The 14408-nt window shown below is 51.7% G+C and overlaps 1 protein-coding gene across 1 annotated transcript in view; it reads left to right on the top strand.

The window, feature by feature from the left end:
* Nucleotides 1-14408, top strand: part of LOC134433534 (EVI5-like protein) — a gene marked incomplete at its 5' end in the record, with an annotated part of 53195 nt that overhangs the window by 19160 nt on the left and 19627 nt on the right. Inside the window, 5 exon segments of the mRNA XM_063182362.1 lie at nucleotides 3458-3547; nucleotides 6790-6887; nucleotides 7648-7708; nucleotides 8258-8311; nucleotides 10646-10678. Coding sequence (XP_063038432.1) covers nucleotides 3458-3547; nucleotides 6790-6887; nucleotides 7648-7708; nucleotides 8258-8311; nucleotides 10646-10678 — 336 coding nt within the window.

Raw genomic sequence — 14408 nt, 5'->3', positions numbered from 1 at the left:
TCCTCACCACCTTCCCCCTGCCCGTGGCCACGCGCGTCTTCGACATCTTCATGTACGAGGTAGCCCCAAATCCGACCCAAAACTGGGGCTGGGGGGGAAAAAATCCCAAAACATTGGGTTTGGGGTGGATCAAAGTCCAGAAAAATGGGTTGGGTTTCACCAAATCCTTCAAAAATGCATTTGGTTTGATGAGGTCCCTCAAGAATGAGTTTGGGGTGAATCAAACCCCTCAAAAATGGGTTTGGGTTTGATCAAATCACTCAAAAATTAATTTGGGTTTGACCAAATCCCTCAAGAATGAGTTTGGGGTGGGTCAAATGCTTCAAAACTGGGTTTGGTTTGACCAAATTCCTCAAAAATGGGTTTGGTTTGATGAGGTCCCTCAAGAATGGGTTTGAGGTGGATCAGACTCTTCAAAAATGGGTTTGGGTTTCACCAAATCCTTCAAAAATGGGTTTGGGTTTGACCAAACTCCTCAAAAATAGGTTTGGGGTGCATCAAACTCCTCAAAAATGGGTTTGGGTTTCATCAAATCCTTCAAAAATGAGTTTGGGTTTGGCCAAATCCCTCAGAATCTGGGGTGGAACCAAACCCCTCAGGATCTGGGCTGGTTCCTCGCGCTGTTCCTCACCACCTTCCCCCTGCCCGTGGCCACGCGCGTCTGCGACATCTTCATGTACGAGGTAGCCCCAAATCCGACCCAAAACTGGGGCTGGGGGGAAAAAAATCCCCAAAACATTGGGTTTGGGGTGGATCAAAGTCCAGAAAAATGGGTTTGGTTTGACCAAATCAGTAAAAAATGGACTTGGTTAGATGAAGTCCCTCAAAAATGAGATTGGAGTGGATCAAACTCCTCAAGAATGGGTTTGGTTTGACCAAATCCTTCAAAAATGGGTTTGGGTTTGACCCAATCCCTCAAAAATGGGTTTGGGGTTTGATGAAGTCCCTCAACAATGAGTTTGGGGATGGATCAAATTCTTCAAAATCGAGTTTGGTTTGACCAAATCCCTCAAAAATGGGTTTGGATCAAACTCCTCAAAAATGGGTTTGAGTTTGACCAAATCCCTCAAAAATGGATTTGGTTTGATGAAGTCCCTCAAAAACGAGTTTGAGGTGGATCAAATCCCTCAAAAATTGGGTTTGGGGTGGATCAAAGTGCAGAAAAATGGGTTTGGTTTGACCAAATCAGTAAAAAATGGACTTGGTTTGATGATGTCTCTCAAGAGTTGGTTTGGGGTGGATCAAACTCCTCAGGAACGAGTCTGGGGTGGATCAGGTTGTTCAAAAATGGTTTGGCTTTGACCAAGTCCCTCAAGAATGGGTTTGGATTGGATCAAACTCCTCAAAAATGAGTTTGGTTTGACCAAATCCTTCAAAAATGGTTTGGTTTGATGATGTCCCTCAAGAATGGGTTTGGGGTGGATCAAATCCCTCAAAAATGGGTTTGGGTTTGATCAAATCACTCAAAAATTGGAGGTGGAACCAAATCCCTCAGAAATGGTTTTGGGGTGGAACCAAGTCCCTCAAGAATGGGTTTGGTTTCATGATGTCCCTCAAGAATGAGTTTGGGGTGGATCAAACCTCTCAAAAATGGGTTTGGGTTTCACCAAATCCTTCAAAAATGGGTTTGGGGTTGATCAAATCTCTCAAAAATTAATTTGGGTTTGACCAAATCCCTCAAGAACGGGTTTGAGGTGGAACAAACTCCTCAAAAACGGGTTGGGTTTGGCCAAATCCCTCAGAATCTGGGGTGGAACCAAACCCCTCAGGATCTGGGCTGGTTCCTCGCGCTGTTCCTCACCACCTTCCCCCTGCCCGTGGCCACGCGCGTCTGCAACATCTTCATGTACGAGGTAGCCCCAAATCCGACCCAAAACTGGGGCTGGGGGGAGAAAAATCCCAAAACATTGGGTTTGGGGTGGACCAAAGTCCAGAAAAATGGGTTTGGTTTGAGCAAATCGTTCAAAAATGGGATTGGGTTTCACCAAGTCCCTCAAAAATGGGTTTGGTTTGATGAGGTCCCTCAAGAATGGGTTTGAGGTGGATCAAACTCTTCAAAAATGGGTTTGGGTTTGATCAAATCACTCAAAAATGGGTTTGGTTTGATGAAGTCCCTCAGAAATGAGTTTGGGATGGATCAAATTCTTCAAAATCGAGTTTGGTTTGACCAAATCCCTCAAGAATGAGTTTGGGGTGGATCAAACTCCTCAAAAATGGGTTTGAGTTTCACCAAATCCCTCAAAAATGGATTTGGTTTGATGAGGTCCCTCAAGAATGGGTTTGGGGTGGATCAAAGTCCAGAAAAGTGGGTTTGGGTTTGGCCAAATCCTTCAGAAATGGGTTTGGGTTTGACCAAATCCCTCAGAAATGGTTTGGGTTTGACCAGGTCCCTCAGAAATGGGTTTGGGGTGGATCAAATCCCCCAAAATGGGCTCTGGGGTGGCCCTGGTGACCCAGACATGACCCAGGGTGGCCCCGAGGTGACCATGGTGGCCCTGAGGTGTCCGTGGTGGCCCCGTGGTGTCCGTGGTGGCCCTGAGGTGACCATGGTGGCCCCAAGGTGACCATGGTGGCCACGCCAACCATCTGGCCGTGGTGGTGGCAGGGATGGGGTGACCACGGTGGCCCCGTGGTGTCCATGGTGGCCACGCTGACCATCTGGCCGTGTTGGTGGCAGGGGTGGGGTGGCCATGGTGGCCCCAAGGTGACCATGGTGGCCCCAAGGTGACCACGGTGGCCACGCTGACCATCTGGCCGTGTTGGTGGCAGGGGTGGGGTGGCCATGGTGGCCCCAAGGTGACCATGGTGGCCCCGAGGTGACCATGGTGGCCCCGTGGTGTCCGTGGTGGCCCTGAGGTGACCATGGTGGCCCCAAGGTGACCACGGTGGCCACGCCAACCATCTGGCCGTGGTGGTGGCAGGGATGGGGTGACCACGGTGGCCCTGAGGTGACCACGGTGGCCCCAAGGTGACCATGGTGGCCACGCTGACCGTCTGGCTGTGTTGGTGGCAGGGATGGGGTGACCACGGTGGCCCTGAGGTGACCACGGTGGCCCCAAGGTGACCCTGGTGGTCCCGAGGTGACCATGGTGGCCCCGTGGTGTCCATGGTGGCCCCAAGCTGACCATGGTGGCCCCGTGGTGTCCCCAATGGCCACGCTGACCAGGTGTGGTGGTGGCAGGGATGGGGTGGCCGTGGTGGCCCCAAGGTGTCCATGGTGGCCCCGTGGTGTCCCCGGTGGCCACGCTGACCGTGTGGCCGTGTCGATGGCAGGGATGGGGTGACCATGGTGGCCCCGTGGTGACCATGGTGGCCCCAAGGTGTCCCCGGTGGCCACGCTGACCGTGTGGCCGTGTTGGTGGCAGGGATGGGGTGACCATGGTGGCCCCGAGGTGACCACGGTGGCCCCGTGGTGTCCCCGGTGGCCACGCTGACCGTGTGGCCGTGTCGGTGGCAGGGTCTGGAGATCGTGTTCCGCGTGGGGATGGCGCTGCTGCAGTTCAACCAGGCCGAGCTGGTGCAGCTGGACATGGAGGGCATGTCCCAGGTACCCACCCCACCCGCGGGGGGCCTTGGGGGGCTTGGGGTGGGGTGGGCTTGGGCAGTGGGGGGGGGTTGGGGTGGGGTGGGCTTGGGCAGTGGGGGGGGGTTGGTCAGTGGGGTGGCCTTGGGGTGGCTTTGGGGTTGGTCAGTGGGTTTGGGCTTGGTCAGTGGGGTGGGTTGGTCAGTGGGGTTGGGGTTGGTCAGTGGGGTGGGTTTGGGTAATAGGGTGGGCTTGGTCAGTGGGTGGGGTTGGGGTGGGGTGGGTTGGTCAATGGGATGGGGTTGGTCAGTGGGGTTGGGGTTGGTCAGTGGAGTGGCCTTGGGGTGGCCTTGGGGTGGGTTTGGTCAATGGAGTGGGGTTGGGGTGGGGTTGGGGCAATGGGGTGGGTTTGGGGTGGGTTTGGTCAATGGGGTGGGGTTGGGGTGGCTTTGGGCTTGGGCAGTGGGGTGGCCTTGGGGTGGGTTTGGGGTGGACTTGGTCAATGGGGTGGGCTTGGGGTGGGTTTGGGTTTGGTCAGTGGGGTGACCTTGGGGTGAGGTTGGTCAGTGGGGTGGGCTTGGGGTGGGCTTGGTCAATGGGGTGACCATAGAGTGGGGTTGGTCAGTGGGGTGGGCTTGGGGTGGGTTTGGGGTGGGGTTGGGATGGGTTTGGGATGGGGTTGGTCAGTGGGGTGACCATAGAGTGGGGTTGGTCAGTGGGGTGGGTTTGTGGTGGGGTTGGTCAGTGGGGTGGGGTTGGTCAGTGGGGTGACCATGGGGTGGGGTTGGTCAATAGGGTAGGGTTGGTCAGTGGGGTGGGGTTGGTCAGTGGGGTGACCATGGGGTGGGGTTGGTCAATGAAGTGGGGTTTGGTCAGTGGGGTGGGTCTGGTCAATGGGGTGGATTTGGGGTGGGCTTGGTCCATGGGGTGGGTTTGGTCAGTGGGGTGGGTCTGGTCAATGGGGTGGGATGGGTTTGGGGTGGGCTTGGTCCATGGGGTGGGGTTGGGGTGGCCTTAAGGTGGGTTTGGGGTGTGCTTGGTCAGTGGGGTGACCATGGGGTGGGGTTGCTCAGTGGGGTGGGTTTGGTCAATGGGGTGGGGTTGGGATGGGTTTGGGATGGGGTTGGTCAATGGGGTGGGGTTGGTCAGGGGGTGGCTTTGGTCCCTGGGGTGGCCTTGGGGTGGATTTGGTCAATGGGGTGGGGTTGGTCAGTGGGGTGGGGTTGGGTAATAGGGTGGGGTTGGTCAGTGGGGTGGGGTTGGGGTCGGCTTGGTCAGTGGGGCGGGTTTGGTCAATGGGGTGGGGTTGGTCAGTGGGGTGGGGTTGGGGTGGCCTTAAGGTGGGTTTGGGGTGGGCTTGGTCAGTGGGGTGACCATGGGGTGGGGTTGGGATGGGTTTGGGATGGGGTTGGTCAATGGGATGGGGTTGGTCAGTGGGGTGGGTTTGGGGTAGGGTTGATCAATGGGGTGGGTTTGGTCAGTGGGGTGGCCTTGGGGTGGGTTTGGGTTTGGTCAGTGGGGTGGGGTTGGTCAGTGGGGTGGGTTTGGGGTAGGGTTGGTCAATAGGGTGGGTCTGGTCAGTGGGGTGGGTTTGATCAATGGGGTGGGGTTGGTCAGTGGGGTGGGGTTGGGGTGGATTTGGGGTGGGTTTGGGGTGGGTTTGGTCAGTGGGATTGGTTTGGGGATGGATTTGGGGTGGGATTGGTCAATGGATGGGATTGGGATGGATTTGGGGTGGGATTGGTCAGTGGGATTGGTTTGGGGATGGATTTGGTCAGTGGGTGGGTTTGGTCAATGGATGGGATTTGGGGATGGATTTGGGGTGGGTTTGGTCAGTGAGATGGGTTTGGGATGGATTTGGGGTGGGTTTGGTCAATGGATGGGATTTGGGATGGATTTGGGGTGGGTTTGGTCAATGGATGGATTTGGGGTGGATTTGGGGTGGGTTTGGTCAATGGGATGGGATTTTGGGTGGTTTGGTCAATGGGATTGGTTTGGGATGGATTTCGGGTGGGTTTGGTCAATGGATGGGATTTGGGGATGGATTTGGGGTGGGTTTGGTCAGTGGGATGGGTTTGGGATGGATTTGGGGTGGGTTTGGTCAATGGGATGGGATTTTGGGTGGGTTTGGTCAGTGGGGTGGATTTGGGGTGGATTTGGGGTGGGTTTGATCAATGGGATTGGTTTGGGATGGATTTGGGGTGGGGTTGGTCAATGGATGGAATTTGGGGTGGGATTTGGGGTGGGTTTGGGGTGGGTTTGGGGTGGGTTTTGGTCATTGGGGTGGGATTTGGGGTGGGTTTGGCCAACAGGATGGGTTCATCCCCATTTTGCCCTGGTTTTCTCTGTTTTCTGCCATTTTTTCCCCTATTTTGTGCCATTTTCCCCCATTTTTGGTCTGAATTGTCCCCGATTTGTTCTGAACTCCCCATTTTGGGGTGAATTGTCCCCATTTTGGGGTGAACTCCCCATTTTGGGGTGAATTGTGTCCGATTTTTTCTGAGCTCCCCATTTTGGGGTGAATTGTCCCCATTTTGGGGTGAATTGTCTCCATTTTGGGGTGAATTGTCCCCGATTTGTCTGAACTCCCCTGATGTTGGGGTGACTGCCCCGATGTTGGGGTGACTCCCCCGATGCTGGGGTGCCTCCCCCGATATTGGGGTGCCTCCCCTGATGTCGGGGTGCCCCCCTGATGTCGCGGTGATTCCCCTGATGTTGGGGTGCCCCCCTGATGTTGGGGTGACTGCCCCGATGTTGGGGTGACTCCCCTGATGTTGGGGTGCCCCCCCTGATGTCGGGGTGCCCCCCTGATGTCGGGGTGACTCCCCCGATGTTGGGGTGCCTCCCCCGATGTTGGGGTGCCCCCCCGATGTCGGGGTGCCCCCTGATGTTGGGGTGACTCCCCCGATGTTGGGGTGCCTCCCCCGATGCTGGGGTGCCTCCCCCGATATTGGGGTGACTCCCCTGATGTTGGGGTGACTCCCCTGATGTTGGGGTGCCCCCCCAATGTCGGAGTGCCCCCCTGATGTCGGGGTGCCTCCGCCGATGTCGGGGTGCCCCCTGATGTCGGGGTGCCCCCCTGATGTCGGGGTGCCCCCCTGATGTCGGGGTGCCTCCCCCGATGTTGGGGTGCCTCCCCCGATATTGGGGTGACTCCCCTGATGTTGGGGTGACTGCCCCGATGTTGGGGTGACTGCCCCGATGTCGGAGTGCCCCCCTGATGTCGGGGTGCCCCCCTGATGTCGGGGTGCCCCGTTCCCCCGCAGTACTTCCAGAAGGTGATCCCTCACCAGTTCGACTCGTGCCCCGACAAGCTGATCCTGCGCGCCTGCCAGGTCAAGTACAACCCCCGCAAGATGAAGAGGTCAGGGCACCTCTGTCCCTCTGTCCCTCTGTCCCTCTGTCCCTGTCCTTCTGTCCCCTCTGTCCCTCTGTCCCTCTGTCCCTCTGTCCTTCTGTCCTTCTGTCCCCTCTGTCCCTGTGTCCCTCTGTCCTTCTGTCCCCTCTGTCCCTGTGTCCCTCTGTCCTTCTGTCCCTGTGTCCCTCTGTCCCTCTGTCCCTCTGTCCCTCTGTCCCTCTGTCCCTGTGTCCATGTCCCTCTGTCCTTCTGTCCCCTCTGTCCTTGTGTCTCCCCTCTGTCCCTCTGTCCCTGTGTCCCCTCTGTCCCTCTGTCTCTGTGTCCTTCTGTCCCCCCCTGTCCCTGTGTCCCTGTGTCCCTGTCCCCTGTTCCTATCCCCTGTCCCTGTCCTTGTGTCCCTTTCCCATCCCTGTCCCCTTTGTCCTCTCTGTCCCTGTGTCCCCATCCCTGTCCCTGTCCCCTCTGTCCCTTTCCCATCCGTGTCCTTGTCCCCACTCTGTCCCCATCCCTGTCCCCAGCTGTCCCCTGTCCCTCTGTCCCTGTCCCTTTCCCATCCCCATCCCTGTCCCTGTCCCCATCCCTTTGTCCCTGTTCCCATCGCTGTCCCCTGTCCCTGTCCCTGCCCCCCTGTCCCTTTCCCGTCCCTGTCCCCATCGCTGTCCCCTGTGTCCCTGCCCCCCTGTCCCCATCCCTTTGTCCCTGTCCCCCTCCCTGTCCCTGTCCCCCGTCCGTCTGTCCCTGTCCCCAGCTGTCCGTGTGTCCCCAGGCTGGAGAAGGAATACGCCGCCCTCAAGAGCAAAGAGATGGAGGAGCAGATCGAGATCAAGGTGACACAGCTGGGACACCTGGGGACAGCTGGGGACACCTGGGACACCTGGGGACACCTGGGGACACTGCAGGGACACCTGGGGACACCTGGGGACACCTGGGGACACCTGGGGATATCTGGGCACACCTGGGGACAATCCTAGGGACAGCTGGGGGACATCCTTGGGGACATGTGGGGACAGCTGGGGACACCTGGGGACACCTGGGGACATCCCTGGGGACACATAGGGACATCTGGGGTCACCTGGGGACACCTGGGGGACACCTGGGGACATCTGGATCACCACTCATTGTCCCCTCCCTGTCCCCTCCCTGTCCCCTCTGTCCCTCTCTGTCCCTCCCTGTCCCCTCTGTCCCCTCCCTGTCCCCTCCCTGTCCCCTCTGTCCCCTCTGTCCCCTCCGCGTCCCCTCATCGTCCCCTCCCTGTCCCCTCCCTGTCCCCTCTGTCCCCTCCCTGTCCCCTCTGTCCCCTCCCTGTCCCCTCTGTCCCCTCCGTGTCCCCTCCCTGTCCCCTCTGTCCCCTCCGTGTCCCCTCCCTGTCCCCTCAGCGGCTCCGCTCGGAGAATCGCCTGCTCAAGCAGCGCATCGAGACCCTGGAGAAGGTGAGGACCCCAAAAATCCTCCCCAAAACCCCCAAAAACGCCCCAAAAAAAACCCTGAAACGCCACATGGAACCCCAAAAAACCCTAAAACACCGCAGAGAACCCAAAGAAAACCTCAAAACACCACATGGAACCCAAAAAACTCCCCCAAAAAAACCTAAAACACCGCATGGAACCAAAACACCGCAGAGAACCCAAAGAAAACCTCAAAACACCACATGGAACCCAAAAAACTCCCCCAAAAAAACCTAAAACACCGCATGGAACCCCTAAAAAAACCCCCCAAAAAACCTAAAACACCGCATGGAACCCAAAAAATCCCCCAAAAAAACCTAAAACAAAAAATGGAAACCCAAAAAACTCCCCCCAAAAAACCTCAAACACCGCATGGAACCCCAAAAAAACTTCCCCAAAAAACCTCAAACACTGCATGGAACCCCAAAAAAACTTCCCCAAAAAACCTCAAACACCACATGGAACCCAAAAAACTCCCCCAAAAAACCTCAAACACCGCATGGAACCCAAACCTTTCCCCCCCATTTTGGGTCCAACGCCCCCCCCCCATTTAGACAGAAAAATTTCTCATTTTCCACCCAGAAAGCCCCAAAACCTCGGGAATTGGGGAGTGGGGAATGCCGGGAGTGCCGGGGGGGCGGGGCTGGAGCTGTCACTGTCACCGTGTCACTGTCACTGTGTCACTGTGTCATTGTCACTGTCACTGTCACTGTCATTGTGTCACTGTGTCACTGTGTCATTGTCACTGTCACTGTGTCACTGTCACTGTCACTGTCACTGTGTCACTGTCACTGTCACTCTGTCACTGTCACTGTGTTACTGTGTCACTGTCACTGTCACTGTGTCACTGTCACTGTGTCGCTGTCACTGTGTCACTGTCACTGTGTCACTGTCACTGTCACTGTGTCACTGTCACTGTGTCGCTGTCACTGTGTCGCTGTCACTGTGTCACTGTCACTGTCATTGTCACTGTCACTGTCACTGTCATTGTGTCACTGTGTCACTGTGTCATTGTCACTGTCACTGTGTCACTGTGTCACTGTCACTGTGTCACTGTCACTGTGTCACTGTCACTGTCATTGTCACTGTCACTGTCACTGTCACTGTGTCACTGTGTCATTGTCACTGTGTCACTGTGTCACTGTCACTGTGTCATTGTCACTGTGTCATTGTCACTGTCACTGTGTCACTGTCATTGTGTCACTGTCACTGTCACTGTGTCACTGTCACTGTCACTGTCATTGTCACTGTCACTGTCACTGTCACTGTGTCATTGTCACTGTGTGTCACTGTGTCACTGTCACTGTCACTGTCACTGTGTCACTGTCACTGTCACTGTGTCATTGTCACTGTGTCACTGTGTCACTGTCACTGTGTCACTGTCACTGTGTCACTGTGTCACTGTCACTGTGTCATTGTCACTGTGTCACTGTGTCACTGTCACTGTGTCACTGTCACTGTCACTGTGTCACTGTCACTGTCACTGTGTCACTGTCACTGTGTCACTGTGTCACTGTCACTGTGTCACTGTCACTGTCACTGTGTCACTGTGTCATTGTCACTGTGTCACTGTCACTGTCACTGTGTCACTGTCACTGTCACTGTGTCACTGTCACTGTCACTGTCACTGTGTCACTGTCACTGTGTCCCTGTCATTGTCACTGTGTCACTGTCACTGTCACTGTGTCACTGTGTCACTGTCATTGTCACTGTGTCACTGTCACTGTCACTGTGTCATTGTCACTGTCACTGTCACTGTGTCACTGTCACTGTCACTGTGTCACTGTGTCACTGTGTCACTGTGTCACTGTCACTGCTGTCACTGTCCCTGTCATTGTCACTCTGTCACTGTCACTGTCACTGTGTCCCTGTCCCTGTTCCTGTCCCCTCTCTTCCTGTCACTCTGTCCCTGTCCCCATCCCTGACCCGTGTCTGTCTGTCTGTCCCTGTCCCCTCTCTCTCTTCCCTGTCCCTGTCCCTCTGTCCCTGTCCCTCTGTCCCTGTCCCTGACCCGTGTCTGTCTGTCTGTCTGTCCCCATCCCTGACCCGTGTCTGTCTGTCCCTGTCCCCGTCCCTGACCCGTGTCTGTCTGTCTGTATGTCCCCATCCCTGACCCGTGTCTGTCTGTCCCTGTCCCTGTCCCTGACCCGTGTCTGTCTGTCTGTCCCTGTCCCTGTCCCTGACCCGTGTCTGTCTGTCTGTCCCTCTGTCCCCGTCCCTGACCCGTGTCTGTCTGTCTGTCCCCGTCCCTGACCCGTGTCTGTCTGTCTGTCCCTGTCCCCGTCCCTGACCCGTGTCTGTCTGTCTGTCCGTCCCCAGGAGAGCGCGGCCCTGGCCGATCGCCTGATCCAGGTACGGCCGTGTGGCGACGATCCCGTCCCGACCTTCCCGTGGATTTTCCTCTCCGGTTCCCCGTTCATTCCCCTCATTTTCCCAATCGATTTTCCCGATGCTTTCCTGATATTTTCCTGATTTATTTTCCCATTTTTCCTGATTTTTCCCCCAATTTTCCTGATTTTCCCCCAATTTTCCTGATTTTCCCCCAATTTTCCTGATTTATTTTCCCCCAATTTTCCTGATTTTCCCCACAATTTTCCTGATTTATTTTCCCCCAATTTTCCTGATTTTCCTGATTTCCCCCCAATTTTCCTGATTTATTTTCCCAATTTTCCTGATTTTCCCCCCAATTTTCCTGATTTTTTCCCTCAATTTTCCTGATTTATTTTCCCAATTTTCCTGATTTTTCCCCCAATTTTGCTGATTTCCTTTGCCAATACTTTCCCAATATTTTCCCAATCGATTTTCCCGATGCTTTCCTGATATTTTCCTGATTTATTTTCCCATTTTTCCTGATTTTCCCCCCAATTTTCCTGATTTTTCCCCCAATTTTCCTGATTTTCCCCCCAATTTTCCTGATTTTCCCCCAATTTTCCTGATTTATTTTCCCCCAATTTTCCTGATTTTTCCCCCAATTTTCCTGATTTATTTTCCCCCAATTTTCCTGATTTTCCTGATTTTCCCCCAATTTTCCTGATTTCCCCCCAATTTTCCTGATTTATTTTCCCAATTTTCCTGATTTTCCCCCCAATTTTCCTGATTTTCCCCCCAATTTTCCTGATTTTTTCCCCCAATTTTCCTGATTTATTTTCCCAATTTTCCTGATTTTTCCCCCAATTTTGCTGATTTCCTTTGCCAATACTTTCCCAATATTTTCCCAATCGATTTTCCCGATGCTTTCCTGATATTTTCCTGATTTATTTTCCCATTTTTCCTGATTTTCCCCCCAATTTTCCTGATTTTTCCCCCAATTTTCCTGATTTTCCCCCCAATTTTCCTGATTTATTTTCCCCCAATTTTCCTGATTTTTCCCCCAATTTTCCTGATTTATTTTCCCCCAATTTTCCTGATTTTCCTGATTTTTCCCCCAATTTTCCTGATTTCCCCCCAATTTTCCTGATTTATTTTCCCAATTTTCCTGATTTTCCCCCCAATTTTCCTGATTTTCCCCCCAATTTTCCTGATTTTTTCCCCCAATTTTCCTGATTTATTTTCCCAATTTTCCTGATTTATTTCCCCAATTTTGCTGATTTCCTTTGCCAATACTTTCCCAATATTTTCCCAATTGATTTTCCCAATCCTTTCCTGATATTTTCCTGATTTATTTTCCCAATTTTCCTGATTTTTCCCCCAATTTTCCTGATTTTTCCCCCAATTTTCCTGATTTTTCCCCCAATTTCCCCGATTTCCTTTGCCAATACTTTCCCAATATTTTCCCAATTGAATTTCCCAATTTTTTTCCCCAATACTTTCCTGATTTATTTCCCCAATTTTCCCAACCTTTTCCCGGTAATCCAGGTACTTTCCCAATTTTCCTGATTTTTGCCCTGATTTTCACAATTTCCCCTATTTTTTCCCTGATCTCCCTGATTGATTTTCCTCAATTTTCCCATTTATTTTCCCAATATTTTCCAGATTTTCCCAGTATTTTCCAAATTTTCCCAGTATTTTCCTGATATTTCCCCAATTTTCTTCCCTGATTTTCCCAATTGATTTTCCCAATATTTTACCAGTTTATTTCCCCAATTTTCCTGATTGATTTTCATTATATTTTCCTCAACATTTTCCTGATTTTCCTCCCCAATTTTCCTGATTGATTTTCCCGATTTTTCCCCCAATTTCCCTGATTTTTCCCAATTTTTCCCTGTTTATTTTCCCAATTTTCCTGATATTTTCCCCACTTTTTCCCAATTTATTTTCCCGAATTTCTGGGTTTTTCCCTGATTTTCCCAATTCTTCCCCAATTTTCCCAATTGATTTTCCCAATATTCCCAGTTTATTTCCCTGATTTTCCTGATTGATTTTCCCAATATTTTCCCTGATATTTTCCTGATTTTCCTCCCCAATTGTCCTGATTTATTTTCCCGATTTTTCCCCAATTTCCCTGATTTTCCCAATTTATTTCCCTGATTTTCCTGGGATTTTCCTGAGATTTTTCCCAAGATTTTCCAGTTTTTCCTGATTTATTTTCCCGATATTTTTCTGATTTTCCCGATATTTTCCAAATTTTCCTAGTATTTTCCTGATATTTCCCCAATTTTCCCAATTGATTTTCCCAATATTCCCAGTTTATTTCCCCAATTTTCCTGATTGATTTTACCAATATTTTCCCTGATATTTCCTGATTTTCCTCCCCAATTTTCCTGATTTATTTTCCCGATTTTCCCCCAATTTTCCTGATTTTTCCCAATTTTTCCCTATTTATTTTGCATATTTATTTTCCCAATTTTCCTGATCTTTTCCCCCAATTTTCCCCACTTTTTCCCTATTTATTTTCCCGAATTTCTGATTTTTTCCCTGATTTTCCCAATTCTTCCCCAATTTTCCCCATTGATTTTCCCAATATTCCCAGTTTTTATTTCCCTGATTTTCCTGATTGATTTTCCCAATATTTTCCCTGATATTTTCCTGATTTATTTTCCCGATTTTTCCCCAATTTCCCTGATTTTCCCAATTTATTTCCCTGTTTTTCCTGAGATTTGCCTGAGATTTTTCCCAAGATTTCCCAAGATTTTCCTAATTTATTTTCCTGATTTATTTTCCTAAATTTTCCTGATCTTGTCCCCAATTTATTTTCCCAAATTTCTGAATTTTCCCCCTGATTTTACTGATTTATTTTCCCAATTTATTTTCCCGATTTTCTTCCCCAATTTTCCCAGTTTCTTTTCCCAGTTTCTTTTCCACTTTTATTTTCCCAATTTTCCTCTCTGATTTTCCTGATTTATTTTCCCGATTTATTCTCTCAATTTCCTGATTTTCCCATTTTTTCCCCCAATTTTCCCCAATTTTCCTCCCTCCCCTCCCCCAGCCCCACTTTTGGGGGGATTTTCCTTTTTCTGCCTTTTTTTTCCACCTTTTTTTCTGCTTCTCTGGAGGCTCCTGCGCATCCTGGGGGGAATTTGGGGGAAATTTGGGGAATTCAGGGAGATTTTGACAAATTTTGGAGAATTTTGAGGGAATTTTGGGGGGATTTTGAGGGAATTTTGAAGGGATTTTGATTTTGAGGGAATTCTGGAGGATTTTGATTTTGAGGGAATTTTGGAGGATTTTGAGTGTTGGGAAATTTTGGGGGAATTTTTGGGGATTTCAATGGAATTTTGGGGGGAAATTTTGGGGAGATTCTGGTAAATTCGGGGGGAATTTCAAATTTTGGGGTGTTTGGGGCAACTTTGATGGAATTTTAGGAAAATTTGGAGAATTTGGAGAATTTTGAGAGATTCTTTTGAATTTTAGGGTAATTTGTGGAAATTTGGGGGAATTTTGGGGGATTGGGGGGGAATTTGGGATTTTTGGGATTTGGGGTGGAAAGCAGCGATTGGAGGAGTTTGGGTGGAATTTGGGGTGGGGGAGGGGACAAACAGCCCTGGAGGTGACACCGTCCCCATTGTCCCCAATGTCCCCAATGTCCCCAGGGCCAGGTGACACCGTCCCCACTGTCCCCATTGTCCCCACTGTCCCCAATGTCCCCATTGTCCCCACTGTCCCCAGTGTCCCCACTGTCCCCGCTGTCCCCAGGGCCAGGTGA

This window comes from Melospiza melodia, unplaced genomic scaffold (assembly GCF_035770615.1).
Source record: "Melospiza melodia melodia isolate bMelMel2 unplaced genomic scaffold, bMelMel2.pri scaffold_194, whole genome shotgun sequence".
NCBI classification, from domain to species: Eukaryota; Metazoa; Chordata; class Aves; order Passeriformes; family Passerellidae; genus Melospiza; species Melospiza melodia.
This window is presented reverse-complemented; position numbering and strand designations above follow the sequence as displayed.